Source organism: Lineus longissimus, chromosome 13 (genome assembly GCF_910592395.1).
Source record: "Lineus longissimus chromosome 13, tnLinLong1.2, whole genome shotgun sequence".
In the NCBI taxonomy this organism is placed as follows: domain Eukaryota; kingdom Metazoa; phylum Nemertea; class Pilidiophora; order Heteronemertea; family Lineidae; genus Lineus; species Lineus longissimus.
In genome coordinates, this window is record NC_088320.1 from 16,537,677 (window position 1) to 16,555,383 (window position 17,707).

Here is a 17,707-nt window from a genome sequence, read left to right on the forward strand (position 1 = left end):
CCCTCTAGTGTCAAGATTGAAATGAACGAAATCAGTGCCTCGACCCCGTACGGTGCTGCCATCTATGATTTAATTGGTGGTTACCTGGTAACCGACGCCGGATTACGCGATTGACAGCCGGATGTCAGCAAGTGCGCGTGCGTCCGCAGTGTATTGTGGTATAGAATTCCGAGTAGAATTTCTGAAAAATGAAAATATACAAGGATGTGATCCTATTTATTTCATAAATTCTCCGTTTTATACAAATCCTTAATCGACGAGATTGTGTGTGCAGATACTTTATATACTGAACATTCAAAATGGATGATAAAATAGTCAAGAAAACCCAAGATTCCTTGGGAAAAGTCATCAAGAAGCCGCCACTGACAGAAAAGTTGTTGAAGAAACCTCCATTTCGTTTTCTTCATGACATTCTCACTTCAGTAAGATTCCATTCATTCCCTATTACTAGTCCTAGAACCTCTAGGCTAGGCCTAGATGAGATTTCTGAGATGTGAGAGTGACCACAGTCAACATTGCCTTCACAGTATCATCGTGAAAAAGATTTGATTGAATTAAAGGGTATAATCTCGTGCGCTAGCCTGTCAGTGTCGCTGACTGAAACTGTCGGGCTCGACATCGTTGACCAACCATGACGAAGATGACGTCCGTGAGACGATGTTGAAACAGTGCACAATATTATATTGCCGAATCGTGAGAAGATTGTGTGTCATATCGCCACTTTTTAATTAGGAATTAACGTCATGACGTAAATGGCGATACAACGCAGAAGTGGCGATAATATTGCGCAACATTAATGTTGCCCACCTCATTATGCATGATTGACCTTTTTTGCTTAATGCTGGTTCCAACAGCTGATTGGTCAGTTATGCGCAAGTCATACCATCAGCATATATATTCAGGACCAAAATTGTTGTACATGGAAGTGGCGTAATGGAATGGCTGCAGATAGCCTGTCATACAGATATTAATCGTACAGTTCATCTTGGTTTGAAATTGAATATGTGGTATTTCCTTTTCAGGTCATAAAAAACACTGGAACAATGAAGGGTTTATATACAGAAAATGAATTAAATTCAGATCAAATTAAGGTGAGTTGCTCGGAAACCTTTTGCCTTGGCAGCAGACCAGCGGAGAATATACAGTAGAACCTCTCTATTAAAGACACCCTCGGGACTGACAAGTGCTGTCCTTGATAGAGAGGTGGTGAAATTGACTGGAAACACCCAATTTGGTACCAATTTTGTCCTTCATACAGTGGTTGTCCTTAATAGAGAGGTGTCCACTAAGGGAAGTTCCACTGTATACCCAGTAAAATAAACAACATATCGCAGGGAAGCTGTGCTGTGTCCAATTGTATCAGACAACCAGACAGGTTGAAACATTTGCCTCCTGGCAACTTCTCAGGAAACCTCAAGTCGCCCACTGCTAAATATGTGATGAGGCAATCTCGGAGGTCCAGCCGATGTCATAAAACGTCTTGAATATTGTCCTGCCCTGTTACGGATTGATGATGTGTTGTATTCTCTCTTTCACTTTCAGGACAAAGATTCCAAGATGGCATTTCTGCAGAAAGCAGTTGATTTTGTTTGTAAGTAATCTCAGTGGAGTGACGGCAATGCTATGTCAGCTCCTCTTGGAGTAAGTAATCTCAGTGGAGTGACGGCAATGCTATGTCAGCTCTTCTTGGAGTAAGTAATCTCAGTGGAGTGACGGCAATGCTATGTCAGCTCCTCTTGGAGTAAGTAATCTCGGTGGAGCGACGGCAATGCTATGTCAGCTCCTCTTGGAGTAAGTAATCTCGGTGGAGCGACGGCAATGCTATGTCAGCTCCTCTTGGAGTAAGTAATCTCAGTGGAGCGACGGCAATGCTATGTCAGCTCCTCTTGGAGTAAGTAATCTCGGTGGAGCGACGGCAATGCTATGTCAGCTCCTCTTGGAGTAAGTAATCTCGGTGGAGCGACGGCAATGCTATGTCAGCTCCTCTTGGAGTAAGTAATCTCGGTGGAGCGACGGCAATGCTATGTCAGCTCCTCTTGGAGTAAGTAATCTCGGTGGAGCGACGGCAATGCTATGTCAGCTCCTCTTGGAGTAAGTAATCTCGGTGGAGCGACGGCAATGCTATGTCAGGTCCTCTTGGAGTAAGTAATCTCGGTGGAGCGACGGCAATGCTATGTCAGCTCCTCTTGGAGTAAGTAATCTCAGTGGAGCGACGGCAATGCTATGTCAGCTCCTCTTGGAGTAAGTAATCTCAGTGGAGCGACGGCAATGCTATGTCAGCTCCTCTTGGAGTAAGTAATCTCGGTGGAGCGACGGCAATGCTATGTCAGCTCCTCTTGGAGTAAGTAATCTCGGTGGAGTGACGGCAATGCTATGTCAGCTCCTCTTGGAGTAAGTAATCTCGGTGGAGTGACGGCAATGCTATGTCAGCTCCTCTTGGATTCGAATGAATGACATCATTTATCAAATGCAGTAAAGAAGTTGATATTCAAGTGTGGCATATGGGATGAAACAAGGGGAGGTCAGTGGCATGGTTTTAACAGGCTCATATTCAGGAAGTCGTGGGTTTGACTTTGGCGCATTCAACACTAGTTTTGTGATTCCTGCGTTAAGACTCTTATTTCTATGTTGCAGCGTTAGTGGTAGGCAAACCATTGTCAGTCAGACCGTCCAAAATTGTGGCCGGACATGAACCGGAGAAAACCAATGAATTTTTACAAGAATTGGCCACAGCTTGTAATAAAAAGGTGAGTGGATGTTGATGATTGAGGCCTAAACCACAGATCTCGTCCCTTTCTACGTACGATAGGAGGACTTGAAGAAAGCAATGAACAGTGACATTTGCAAGCCATGCTGGAAATCTGACCGAGTATTGTCATTGGCCGAGTCGATATTTTCACAATAATACATTATTCGTTATTTCACTAAAAGCATGATCGATAGAAAGTGATCAGATTCACAAGTCCACAATATCCACAATTTATCATCATGATCTTCTCAACCGGTCGTTTAAAATAGTTGCTAGAAAGATTTGGATCTCAAAGGATCGATATGGAGAGGTGTCCCTGACTGTTACCTTGAACAGGCCTAGGGAAAAAAAAGGGATAAACTGGGCTTTATCTGTCAAGTGCGCATAAAAGTTGATAATTATTTCTTATCTAATGTTTTTAGATTGACAATGATGATTATGTGAAGCGAGCGCTGAAGGGTGAGAAACCAGGAGAAAGCTCCAAGCCGCCGAGGGGCTCTTCAAAACGGGAGGAGAAAAAAGATAAAGAATCTCGAGACGATAAGAGACGGGTGAGTGAAAATGAGAATGTTGATTGCTTAAAAATTAGAGGGTTTCGAGCACAAAGGACATAAGTCATGTAAGTCCAATTGGTCTTCATGTCGTTTGTGATTCAGGTATACAAATGCCCAATTCTGACAATAGATGGCAACACTGTCTATATCCTCGCGTCAAACACTAACTCTGTTCTAAATCGAACCTATGTCCTGAGTGATCTAAACCATCTTTGTTTCCATTTATCAGGAACGAGATGGAAGTGGTAAGGAAAACCGCGAGCGTCAAGGGTCAGGTAGTCGCGATCGTGGGAAAGAACGTGAGAAAGACGACAAGAAAGAGAGTCGGTCGTCGAAGGATCGAGAAGGTAGTCGCGACCGGGGTGAACGGGAGAGGAGTCGAGATCGACGAGATAAGGATAAGGAGAATAAGGAGGAGAGGAAGAAGGTGGGTGTGGCCCCGGGGAGTCCATTACATCTGAGGGGGGGGGCAGCTTTAGAGTTCTTCTGTGTTCCGATTGAACATTTTAAGATCTTTATAGGCTGTGTGTCCAACTATGCTGTTGTCGTGATTGGACGGGTTGCTTGACTTGCTGAATATGTCTCACTGTGGAGAATCGGCAAAATAGACATCATCACACCAGTTGGAGCTGGCAGTTAGAAGCCAAAACAAACCTAAATTTTGGCGCAATCAACCAAAAAAACGCTGTATGCTACTTCTCAGTCTTTTGTTTGCTGCTGGTTTGTTGTGGTCTTGAATGGCTTCCTCCGCCTGGCACAGTGATATCTATTTAAGCATTTTCTGTGTGTAAGCGAGATGACCTCGAGAATAGGGACAACATCTCCTGCCTCGAACTGTGGAAATGTTGTGCTGATTCTGGCATTTGCTCGATGAATGATTCCAAGTAGAAATTCCTATTTTTTATCAATTTAAGTTTGCCTCAAGTTTTGATTTTGGGGTGCTTCATTTTACAGGAAGAAAATTCAGAAGATGTGAGTGCTTAGAGAAATAAAACTAACACTTTTAGTTTGGTCTACATTTCTCTAGTTTTTATGTTGGTAGCTCAAGTCTAGTTGTCATTTGGTCAATCATAAATCATAACTCCATTTAGTTGATCTAGACATCAATAATCATAATTAAAAAAGGAAGGCCGTCACTGCTAACATATTTTATGCTTTGTAATCCTGTATACTCACTTTCATTATAATGGGGCACCGGCATAAGGGGGGGTCGGCTACCGAGCATACACTTGCCCACACAGGGCTCTCAATTGCATATCCCTGGGACAAACCATGCTTTCATCATCACATGGTTTCATAGTTTTTGCACCAAACCTGGGTCTTTTGTGGCCAAACTCAGTGAAGGAGATCCCCCATTTTGGGTGCACAGTGTATATTTTGGTAATTGAGAAAAAACGGGAAAAAAACCAAAAAAAATATGAAATTTTTCTCGCCACTCGAAAATTTGGTAAATGCACCAGGTCAACTTAGACTGTGCGGAGAACTCTGCATTAGAGTACTAATCAATAAGTAGCTGGTTGGTACTAATGCTTCATAATCTTGTTCTTCCGCTTCTCCGATAACAGCGCCACCGCGACCGTGAGCGCGACCGTGACAAGGAGGCTGAGAAGAAGAAAGAAGACGAGACCGCACCGGTACTGAACATTCACGCTAACGGCGACGGCAATGAAAGTGTCACCCCAGAAGCTGACGAGGTAGATGACGTCATTGACGTTGTTGGCGTGCAGTTGTGGCGTTGAAATTCTAACTACCGTTTTGAACTTCACTTTTTGTTGTTCCCATACTTTTTCACTCTTTGTTTTGATGTCTCCTTCATTTTTGCTCCGAACATCGGCTCAAGTAGAACACTGTTTTCATTCAGCACTTTGGTGTCAGATGTCACCTAAATTGTGAGCGTTCATGGGTGTTTAAAGGAAACTGCTGCGGGCATCAACGGGTATTTGGAGGGCTGAAAGGTTCAAGAAACGTAATAAAGATATAAAACCTCAATCAAGTTTATAATGTATACAATTGAACATCAAATCTATCATGTATTTATCTGAGGGAGATGGTAGATTGCTCTTGTCTCGACCAGCTGATGTTAGATGATCACTTGACATGGATGCTTGGTACAAACCTAACCGTTCCAGCATTTTCTTTCATTAAGTTATGACGATATTTTCCAATATTGTATCCCTGCATAGATTCATTAACAAAGAGTGAAAAAGGTTAATCTGTTTCTAAACACTTTTGTATTTTTATGTGTAACTCTTCATCTCAATTTTCGTTTGTTCGCTAATTCTTGTGAACCTACCCTTACATTTCATTTTGTTGGTGCCAAAAATGACGATATTTTCCAAAATTTTTTTTTTTTTTTTTAACACTCACCAAAACGCACTTACGTTATTCGTCTGTCGTGTCTAAACGTCAAATTTCGTAAATCCTACCTACAGCTTTTGTGGTTGTCATCTTTCTATCATTTTATTTCATCTTAAAGGGACAACTTGAGTGTAATAGTTGTTGGGTTTTCAAACCAAAACCACTTCCAGCTGGACCGTGACTTCTCCTAACACGAGTAACAGGGCAACTGAAAAATCATTCAACTAAAATAAACAATGCACTGACATGAAATACCTGTACGCCTCCATGAAACTTGCTAACCATGGCGAAAACTTGGACTAAAATCATTATCCGAGATCAGCATGATACTGCAAGTAGTGGTGCATGGTGGCAATCAGAGGAACTATCCTCCTGGTTCCTCCTACACCCAAGTTGTCCCTTTAAGAACTGTCTGAGAGCTGGGATGAATGTCTCAAACAGTTGTTTGTGCTATCGTTTATTCCTTTCCCTCAGATAGAATTGTTATGGAGAATATTTAAGACAAACTGCCGTATACCAGAAACTTCAACTTGCTGGCTTGTATGGATTTTTGAATGGCTTGAAAAAAGTGCCTGAATGATTCATTGTTGAATGACTTGCATACAACTCAATTTTCAAACATTCCTGACAATATCGGTATGTTGCGCTGAATGTTGGTTTTGGGTTGTCAGCTGTTCTCGGGAAATATTCAAGACTTACTTTGCAGGTGTATAAATAAAAAATTTTGATTTTTTCTTCTTTTCCTTCAGGCTCCAAGTGAACCACCTGCTGCCAGAATACCGCGGCCATCGTCAGCTAAAGGCTCCAGGCGGCGCCACCGTGAAGGTACGTCTCGTCTCCTGAAATATTGGCATCGCGACACATGACACTTCACTGCATGCCGTTTGACTTGACACTGGTTTCCATGACAACATCACTGGTTTTCACAACACCATGACAACTTCACTGGTTTTTCTGGTTTCCATGACAACCTCACTGGTTTCCATGACAATCTCATCACAATAACATTTCTTAACCTAGACAGCAAGACTTGTCCAAGTCGATTGCATTATGACCATGGTCTTGGCCAACCCGATAAGATATCCAATATGGCCGCCAGTTGGCCATCTTGGATTTCATATTCCAAACTTTCACTGCAGAACCAGTCAGACCATAGGCTTTGATATTCTGTGGCATGATTGGGTGGGTGAGGTACCCTATGGATATACTGTGGCATGATTGGGTGGGTGAGGTACCCTATGGATATACTGTGGCATGATTGTGTGGGTGAGGTACCCTATGGATATACTGTGGCATGATTGGGTGGGTGAGGTACCCTATGGATATACTGTGGCATGATTGGGTGGGTGAGGTACCCTATGGATATACTGTGGCATGATTGTGTGGGTGAGGTACCCTATGGATATTCTGTGGCATGATTGTGTGGGTGAGGTACCCTATGGATATACTGTGGCATGATTGGGTGGGTGAGGTTCCCTATGGATTTCGGGCCCGGAGCAATATTCAATACGACTGCCAGGAAACCATCAACTGCATCAACTTGCAGAGATTTATGAATTAGTCAATATTTTTTTCCTCAAGATTCCGTTCTTACTTTCCTTTTACCTTTATAAACACTGTCACGCTCTGATGGCCATTTGTCACAGCTCAGATAAATACTGGGTCGATGCTGTCTGCCTGGTGTCTACGCCATGGCAAGCAAAAGACCCAGCTGAGTAGACATTCTAAAAAGCTTGCGATGGACTCGCCCTCTGCCCTCAGTCCCAAGTTAAAGTCCCTTGAGAAGGCCGGTATCCCAATTGAAGCATAGCTTGCTCATCCGTCCTTTGGGAGAAACGCACTCTCGAGAAAATAACTCCTCCAAGTGCTGAGCAAATGAAGAAGAAGAATGCTGGTCATTTTCTTTGCGCATGGAAGACATTGATTTAATCTACTGCTTCAAAGCTACTTAACGTCGTAACATCTAACACACTGTCAAACGCATGCAGATGTCGCACCATTTGGCGATTATATCATAATCTTGAGTCTGTATCGAGGCGACCGATTATGTGTTTATCTTGAAACATGGCTGTTCTCGCCTGTTTGCTTTGTTTCATCAGGGGCATGTACTAGTAAAGATTGGAAATCTGAATCAGTCTAGAGGCAACACTGGGCTTTGGTTGGTGTGTATCAGATGTCAGACTTAAATCTTTGATTTATATTTAAGGAATTGAACCCGAGGCGGAGGACCTTGGTTGAGTTACCAAGACACTCGAGGGTGGAGCTAAAATACAGTCCAAACCCGAGCCGACAGGCGAGGGTTTGGACGAAATTTTAGCTCCACCCGAGAGTGTCTTGGTAACTCAACCAAGGTCCGAAGCCGAGGGTTCAATTTCTATTCTAAAATACCTCAAACTTAAAAAGATAGGCCACGAAATAACTTGAATATGTGCGAATTTGGCAAATTCCATCCATCGCCTGCCCGGAGCGCCGGTAGCGCCGTTGTTTACATTATGTTACGGCAGCGCGTATAGGAAGTCCGGATCGGCTCGCTCAAGTGACGCTAAAATCCGCGCAAATGGGCTATTTGGAGCGTTTTTCTCAGCAAATATGTGTAGTGCTCATTAAAAAACTCCGGGTGGTTGATGCTTCCTTGGCAGATTTGTGTTTGAAGCAGTGTTTTGAGAGCCTCAAACTTCTGAAGTGAGCTGTGTGCATGGTTCCACATTTTAGTGCAACCCGAGGGAACTTTGGTAGAGCATCTTGGTTGCGTGTCCAAAACACTCCACTCTCAGAACGAGGCTTATGCATTTTCCATTTAAAAGTTGACTTTACGGTACCAAGGTATTTTAGAATTCGTTGCCAAAAACCGGCAAATTTTTCAAATTTATACGAGTCTTCCGAGAAATCGACCTTTTTAATCTTCAACACATAACAGTGCCTAAAATAAACGTTTACGAAAGAAACATTGGACTAAAAACACGTGGCCATGAGCGGTAAAATGACTTGCTCTGTGATACCAAAACTAGTGTATCCTTCACAACTACATGAGTGGACCAGTGTATGTTGTGCCTCAGTATAAACAACCTGAGTACCTCGTCTGTGGTGACAAACTTTGTCGTTCCCGGTCATTGTTTGCCATCCAGTACGTCGGGATTGCACATGATCTGTGGAGCGTACGCAGTGACGTCATTTGGCATCTTCCTTTTTGGACGTCAATCTGTGTCCTTTACCTCCCTGCTGAGTGTGCCACGTTTGGACAACGTCATGGAGGACGTCACCACACTTTATTACGTGATGCACTTAAATAGGTCAGTGACGTAATTCTGACGTCTAAAATGACATCATATTTCTATATTGACGTCATCCGCACTCCCTCTATTGGATGTTTGTCAAACAAAATGTTAATAACAAATGGCCTTTTCACCACTTCATGCACTTTTCCTGTCTTCATATCAATTTCAAATACTCATCATCTTTGGAAAGAATTCTTAGGATGGTATTTTTTCCTTGTTTTAAAAATATGAACACCTATACTACTTTCCTCTATTAAATTGGTTTCCAATTTATTCTGGATGTGAACAAACAGTCCTGTCAGATTTATACTTAAACGTTGTAGAATTTGTTCTCGTAAAAAATGAAGCTGGTGTGTCATTGAAAACATGGGACAAGGTCATCCATAAAAATATGTTATTATTAGATTAGTCCAAGGACTGCAACCCTAGCAACCCTGCTAAAACAAACCCAAACACAAAGTTTTTCATGAACCAAGATCTGTCAATGTTTTGGTTAATTCGAAAAAAACACAGATATTTTTCAAATTGACACCTGTTTTCAAAGTTGTATAGAACCCCTCTATTAGGAACACCTTACAGATTTTGTCCTTAATAGAGAGGTGTCCTGATAATAGAAGTCTAAATTGAATGGAATTGACTGATTTGCCACAAAAACAATGTCCTTAGATAGGAAGGATGTCCTGAGGGATTCTGCTGTAAAAATACTTTCTTGTATAAACGTGGGGTTGGGTTACATGAAACAAACATTTTTATGGATGGCCTGAATGAAGAAGTGAGACCGTCACTGATGTCACGAGATGAGTTGATGCACTTTCTGTGATAGTCCATGGATGTCTTTATAGCAAGATACAGAATCATTGGTATCAAGTCACAGTAGCCCCGAACAGAAATGATGTACAGGGTGTCCGAAAAATATTGTAATCATGGTTTTGTGCTCATTCTTTAGAAAGTGGTGCTTTTTGTCCTTACTGTATTTGCAGGACATGTACCTCTTAAATTGATCTTAAGTGCCTGTGACCATCTTATTATAATACCATATACTGGGTAAATCTTTTTTCAAAATTTAAAACAAATTAAAAAATTTATTACAATTTTTAGCAAAAAGCTGAATTTCTTAGGTTTCTCCACCCAAAATTTTTGAATTTAAATTTTTTTTAAAATTATTTGTAAATTAAGGTCAAATGTGCGAAAATTAGTTTGTTTCTGTTTTTGGACACCCTGTATTGAAACCATGCACATCTGCATGTGTTTGAAGTGACCTTACATTTGGTTTGATTGACAGCACACAGGTTTTAATTTGAGTGTGTGGCACTAACGACGCGCATGTTTTGTTTTTGTGTGAATATTTTAGGGCGGGGAGGCTTGGAGTCGAGTGACGAAGGTAAGCTTCTATTTTTCAGCACTAGGGGGCACTGCAAATGTAAATCCAGCTAATATTTCTATCTCGGTAATATCTCATGAAATATCAAATATATCCTGCAATAATTGAAAAAATACGTTTTAACCCTTTCATTGTTGATTCTGAATTATGTAGATGGGCTTTGCGTGATAGGTGATGTCTACTCTTGACACAATTGTGGATTTTATTTGGGAGCTTAAATTCATGGTATTCGTATCTGAAAAGTTTGGTCCAAGTCTGAAATACTGACGAGTCATTCTGAAAACTATATGACTGTCAGTGCGTTGTATCGCCATGACTGAGGGAGATGTAGAAATATTAGCTGGCAATTTAACACTTCTGCACTTTATTGAATCTTTGTACATCTGTGTATTATAGTCCCCTGTCATTCCGTGTTCTCTCAGCGGGCCATTTTATAAGATCACATCATGTCGCAATTCAAGCACCCTGCAGACTGGCAAGCTTTATCGCATTATCCATGCACAGGATCACAGTATTTGCAGAGGCCACAGTAGGTGTTGTGACAAAAATCGTTGAACTTTACTTGTGATACTGATAGATGTTGAACCCAGCCATACCTGATTTACCTGCAGACATATGAGATTTATCACTCATTGATATTATCGCAGCGATAAAAATTGCCTGTCTGCGGGGCACTTCAGGGAAAAGTAACGTAGGTGAGGCAAAGGCCCATATATTCAATTTTGCCTTGCACAACAAGGAATCAAATAAAAATGGGGAAAGATGCGGCATTTGATGTTGTCTCAGTTAAAATGTTCCTCCGAGGGAAACACTTTAGGTGGTAGTACTGTAGTATTGGTTTACATCATTAATAATACAACTGTCTGTTGTTTATTGGTCAGGATCTAGCGGTCAAAATTGGTAATCCCCGATCGGAACTGACGTAGTTTGATCACATTCAATATCATTGAATATTGCACTTATTTCGTCAACTAGTGATGACCTTTTTTAGGGAGGGGGCGTGATCGGGAATTGTAAACTCATTCCAAAAGAAGAGCTCTATCTGGTGTAATACGCAAAACATCAACCTGGAGACAATGTATCAAATCTGTGGTGGAATTTCAAACTCTGTTTATTGAACATATCTTCTGTGCTCTCTTGTAGTGGTGTAGTACCTTCATCTTGTCTTCTCTATTTACTTCATCTGGTGTTTGTTTTGAAAGGCATGACAAGCTTTGAGCTCACAGAGTTACCTCCAGGTTCCCTTGGTAGGGATTGTGTCACAGAGGTCCTTCTGTGCTTCTGCCAGTGTGTGTCCTGTGTTTCACTGTATTATCCTTGCCTCGGAGGGGTTCACAATCACAAACATTATTACCCAGCCTATTCAGAATCTGGAGAACCAAGGGCGGCCACAATCTAGCGCAAGCAAGGTTATATATCAGGCCAGTTGAGAGTTACAAAGTGGCACTAGCTGCGTTTTTAACCTACTTCCTCCTGATCACAAGGCCGGTGCTCGCACTGTGCTCCCTGATGAAGGATTTGAGAGTGATCAGCTGTGACATGATCTCGTCTCTGTGTGCTCTGAGCTTTATCTATCATTAAAACAGCTCGCCTTATATATTATTGCTATCATGGATCTGGTCTCGATGTGTGTTGATATCAAACATGAATATAGAGTATTGTAGAGTAAATAAATTATAGAGTAAATAGCCTTCCGCTGCTTTTTGGATAGATACAAACTTAGTCATAGAATTTATAACTGCTTTTCCAAACCCAACAAAGTTTCTCTAAAATAAGAATAACACCAAAACGCTTTGCTTTGATAATGATGATAAATGTCAAATTTATATAGCTCTTTTCCTTGTGTTTTGAGTGAGGAACATTACCACGGAAAGTTTATCTTTATCGAGTTTTGAGGCTGTTTTCTTTGACGACAAACTTCTCTCAGTGTAGTTTACAACTTACCCTACAGCAATGACACGTAACAAAATAAATCATTGAAATGATAAGGCACATCTAACAATAGCTAAAGGCTAGCATCTCGCACACAAGCAAGTTTTGTTGCTGCGATCATGATCACATGCACAACGCTTGCGACCAGCGTCGATAATCGCCGCATCTTGCAATCGATGTCAAACCCAGCGATTGTTAGTTTCACCATACCAGCAGATGAGAGATCTTTTCGTTGCACATCGCAGTGATTATTATCGCAAGTAGCAGTGATGAAAATCACTTGTTTATGGGGGCGCTGAAGCTTACTGGGTATAATGAAATTTGGCTTTAAATAGCTTTAAAACATTTTAGAATTGTCTAAAATCTTTGTTGCTAATGGCATGTACATGTAACTTTCCAATAAATGTCTGTAAATATTAATACAACTTCATTTAAGGTCCCTCACATATATGAAGGGGGAAGGGGGGTTACCTGCCTCAATAATGCTATCCCCTGTTCCGTCGTCCCATAAAACCATGTACAAACTCCTGATTAACGATTTTTCGTCGAATTCCAACCAAATTCTTTTCTGAATACCGCTAGAAATGAGTATGCCTTTATCCTGAATCCTGATGGCAACCTTCGATATAAAACCACATCCCCAAAAAGACTGTACCCCTCATGATAGTGTATATATGTGACCCATCACATCAAAACCAGGCGCATGTCGCACAGAAGATGAGCCAAAGTGACACCAGGAGATAATGGAAGAAATTGATGTGCTCATATTTCACAATAGGCAGACAATAGAGAAATGAACAAACAGTCCGTCTCAACCTGCCAAGCTCAGAGCGACATGCGCCTGGTTTTGCTGTGACGGGTCACATATTGTTGTAGTTTTAACACTAATAAAAAATTTGCCGAAGTTACACTATGAAATAAACCGGCCATGAATATTTCTGTGTTGACAATATGTGGGAGTTTTAGTTTCCCTGACTGAACATCATTGGAAATGCTCAATAAAATGTGTCTTAATTTTGATAGCAACACCAGCTAATAGTAGGTTTAGGTGAAGTTTATTTGGCCAAGACAATTCAAATAATACACTTACAACATTTGTGCAAGTGACAGCCAGGGACACAGCCAAGATCGCTAAAGGCTGTGCCTCTGCTTGTAAATTTCAATGAAAATTGCTCTTGCAGCTTATTTTGTCGATATTGTCTGGATCGACGCGATGTGTTTGACTTTCAAATTCTTGTGTTTCAGATGAGGATGAGCAGTTCCGTGCGGAGAAGCGAGATGAAGAGGCAGTCAACGGGACGGTCGGAGAGGATGATCTACCGCCACAAGTCATGGCCGCGTAAGTTGATGGGTGAAATATTGAGGCATTATGGGGGAGAGATTCGGAAACTCCTCACGACAATCATGATCTTACATGCATGTCACATGCCACTGTAGCAAGCTCTGATTGGCTTAGAGAGTTGGTTGTGATCACATGATATCCGCATTGTGCCAACTTGTGCGTGTGATGTCATCAGGAACGTGGCAGACTTGAGCGATCGTCTGATCTGTCCACAGTGCTGCCACCTTGTGAGAGTACCAGTCACAGTTATTGTCACTCCCGCCTGACAGAGTGTATGGAGCTGTCGTCCTAATCAGCAATCATGAGATTCGCGATTGTTGAAAGGATCACAATTACTGTTATTGCGTAATCATCGTTTCATTATTTTCTTGCAGACGTCGTATGGCAAGGCCAGCGAGTGCACGACCAGCGCCACCTAAGATCAAACCCAAAACTGATACGACACAGGAACCAGACATCAGGTAAAGTTGAGGCTATGGTCGTCTTACACATGATTCTCTACAAAAAAGTCATTGGCTGATATTTATAAAAGACTAGTAAATGCTTTTACTTTAACCTTCATGTACATTTACACTAGCCGTCTCTGTAGAAAACTGTAGTAAAAGCATTTACTAGTCTTTATAAATATTAGCCAATGAAATATCTTGTGATTAAAGAAGTTGAATTTGATGATTAGTTGCCAATGTGATGCCCAGTTGCGTACAGGATAAGGTGAGTCGCAGTGCTAGGATTGTGGGTTCCAGTCCATGTCTGCTTGCTGCTTAGTTATCATGTAATCATTACGTTAACTGAATGATATGCGTATTTTTGCCAGAGCGTTCCAATTTGATATTTGTTTATTTCAGGGTGGGAAGTGGTAAACATGTGACTAATGTGATCGTAGATGACGACAATCCATCTGATGATGATGATAACTTTATGGTAGAAGATACAGCGATACCTCCGCCAGAACCTGAGCCGGTACGTTGAACTGTGCAGGCGCGACCGTGAGAAATAGCGTAACGTCACAGGCGGATGAGACAAAACACGTTTAGATACCAAGTGATGATGAGGAACACCAGCAAACTCTGCTGAAATATATTTTGCCTTTTATCAATCTTTTTCCCATCAAAGCAATTTTAGCAGTTTGCTAAATTTCTGCGCTCTGAAAGTTTCCTCCCGGGTCTCCAGTTTCCTCCTACTTAAATTCCAATTACAATGTATGTCGCTAATAATCTCCTAGTTGACTCTCAAGTCACAAGTAAATATCAAAGTAATTGTTTTTGTTGTAGGTTGTACGACAGTCTGAGGTTGAAGAAGATGGTGAACATGGTGGTCTCGTCAAGAAAATGTTAGAAACCAAGAAAGAGTTGGAAGGGGGCAGTCAGAAGGCCGGGGCCAGGAGGGAGGTGGTAAGTTATCATAAAGAGTTGGAAGGGGGCAGTCAGAAGGCGGGGGCAAGGAGAGAGGTGGTAAGTTATCATAAAGAGTTGGAAGGGGGCAGTCAGAAGGCGGGGGCCAGGAGGGAGGTGGTAAGTTATCATACTCGAGCGAAATGAGTGGCATAGTAGTCAGAGCCCTAACTCTTAATCTGGATGTCATGGGTCTGACTCTCAGAGCGATCACTGCTGCTGGTTCAACACTTGGAGGGACCACAGCTGTGTGTCTTGGTATCCTTGAGCGAGGCAGATAACCCTACTTTCTTCTCCCCCCAGGAGTGAATGTGTACCTTGCTGGCAAAGATAGCTATGAATGTTGCATCCTACTGCTGAGAGGCAGCTGGACTGTACACTCCACAGTGAGTGAGGAATTTACAGGTCAAAATCCTGAGTGGTCAAACCCTGCTGTTACTAATTTTCCTCGCAGAGAAATGATCATTTTATCGAAGGTCCTGGCGACAAAAATTGTTCATTTGCAAAACGCTTCAGGCGTACAAATTGAGTACACCCAGGCAGTGTATGAATATGAGAAATACAAAGTTATAACGATGCGTTGAATTTGTAGGAAAAACCCATGGTGTCTGATGCTGCCCGGCGAAAAGAGCGAGAGATGGTTCAGAAGGAAATCGACAAGCTCCGCGGGAGTATCCAGACGTTGACGCGCAGTGCTAACCCGCTGGGCAAGATCATGGACTACGTCCAGGAAGACCTTGACTCGATGCAGAAGGAGAATGAAAAGTGGAAGAAGGAGAATAAAGAGCATACTCTGTCGTTGAAACAAGAACAAAGGTATGTCTACTAGACTATGGATGGCCAGATTCAAGGTTTGAAATACAATAGAACCTCTCTATTAAGGACACCCTGGGGACTGACGAGTGCTGTCCTTAATAAAGAGGTCCTGATTCGCAGGGTCGAATTGAATGGAAACAACCAATTTGGGACCAAAACTTGTGTCTTTAATAGAGATGGTGTCCTTAATAGAGAGGTTGTCGATATTACTGATGTCATCCAGATCTTGCCGGGGAATTTTATTGTTCAAGATCTGGTCAAAGATATGCGAAAACTTGTGGCCACTGTTGTGGTTAATGTCTGGCGGGTGAGTGGGGAGCCTCTAGTCTGGTGCCGCTCATTTCTGGTTTCATTTGAGTCGCTTCCTGATGAAGTCTTGTGGTGTACAGATGAAAATTTGTTAACCTTTGCTTGTGATAATGACAACTTTTAAACCAAGGTAATGAACCGATTTCATCTCTTTCTTGATGTTTACCGTTTGCTGTTTGACTTGCAGTGTGACTGAGATGTCGATAGAACCACTGAAGGGACAGCTGAAAGACCTTGATCAACTCATTGCTGATCAGCTTGTCCTCATCGCCGCAGTAAAATCAAATATTGTACGGAACGACGAAAAGATTGGCAAGATGTTGGGGAGCGTGTCCAAGTCCTGAAGACATGGTGTGGGTTATGCTGTGTGGACAATCGCAAATGGGGCCTAGGACTTAAATGACACGGATTCTTTAGGGAGTGAATGCTGCAGGTGATTGGATAGAGGGTCATAAGGACAGGCCGTGTTTGTCTGTTGCTGTGTTGACCACTTACCATGGTTTGTGGCCCTCTCAGCGATCTTGTCTCAACCCTGGTCGTGGATTAATATCGTGAGTGTCTTGTCTTTGGTCTGAATACAGGAAAAGCAGGCAGGTTTCCCGGGCTCCACTTGCTTGGCTGTCAGTTCAGTTGCAGAGCCAGTAACTTATATTGAATTAGTCCAACACTTGTGAAAATCTTTGAAGTTTCCTTCATTGGCCAGCAACTTCTGCTGAGTGGAAGCCAGGCCTTAATCTCATTGGAAGGATTTGTTTGTGATAGTTTCGTTAGATTTCATCGAATCTGCCAGAATGTCGGATGCTTGTACTTTTGAAACCACCCATGGTTCTCGTGGACATCTCTCATACGTCACCAGCAGGTTGTTGTGGAAGTGAGTGCGTCCTGCCCAGATACAATAGTATTGGTGGTTTATCAGTTCGTTACACGGTCGGGGGACTAGAGGTGGTGTAGGAACATCATCCCCAAACAACACTATTTTGAACCAGTGGTGCACTGCACCATCTGTAGGGAATTAGTCTGCTACCCTGTTAAAGTAGGTGGGAAAGTTCTTGATATCAAATCTCACCGACAATATCCGAGCAAAGCAATTTATTCATCATCCACAGGATTACATAATCCAAAAATATAGTGCCTTGGTTTAAATGTGACGATTTTGAACACTTTACAACTTTCTGCACAGTAGTAATCAAGGTTTTATGAACGACTGTTAGACTTATCAGGGATGAGAATCTGGTCCGCAACCATTAAGCTATTGTAGTGTTATTGTGGTTGGTGTGGACCGTGATGTGGGTTAGAGTTCCGTCCATTCATTGTGTGCTATAAATGATGACCAATCAGAACCCTGCCTCAGGTTGGCCAGAAATGATCAGTTTTGGAGGGTGGACCAATCAGGTTTGTGTTAGGTTTTCATCTTTGCGGATGCCAATTAGCTGATTAACGAGGTGTCGTGTCTCGTGAGTTCAAGGCCGAAGGTTCTAACCTCAAGCTTTTACAGATGTGGTCGGTTGGTTGGCCCTCAGCTAGTTGAATATAGTCTCTGCACTCTGTTGCAATTAAAGGCAATTGGCAACTTATTAGTGCTGAACTTAATTAACTCGGT

The 17,707-nt window shown here is 42.1% G+C and overlaps 1 protein-coding gene across 6 annotated transcripts; it reads left to right on the plus strand.

The window, feature by feature from the left end:
• The first annotated feature begins 175 nt into the window (after positions 1 to 175).
• Positions 176 to 17,057, plus strand: LOC135497743 (TRAF3-interacting protein 1-like). Of its 6 annotated transcripts, none has more exons than XM_064787578.1 (15): positions 176 to 422; positions 1,023 to 1,091; positions 1,543 to 1,591; positions 2,635 to 2,747; positions 3,172 to 3,300; positions 3,533 to 3,730; positions 4,258 to 4,275; positions 6,411 to 6,486; positions 10,288 to 10,317; positions 13,495 to 13,588; positions 13,966 to 14,052; positions 14,437 to 14,551; positions 14,863 to 14,982; positions 15,575 to 15,798; positions 16,295 to 17,057. In XM_064787578.1, the coding sequence occupies exons 1-15, from the start codon at positions 300 to 302 to the stop codon at positions 16,449 to 16,451; spliced, it is 1,602 nt and encodes a 533-aa protein (XP_064643648.1). In that variant the 5' UTR covers positions 176 to 299; the 3' UTR covers positions 16,452 to 17,057. The 6 variants fall into 6 exon arrangements, with proteins under 6 accessions (XP_064643648.1, XP_064643645.1, XP_064643647.1 ...); XM_064787575.1 differs by lacking the exon at positions 4,258 to 4,275 and adding an exon at positions 4,869 to 4,997; XM_064787577.1 differs by lacking the exon at positions 4,258 to 4,275 and adding an exon at positions 4,869 to 4,937.
• Positions 17,058 to 17,707: the final 650 nt, after the last annotated feature.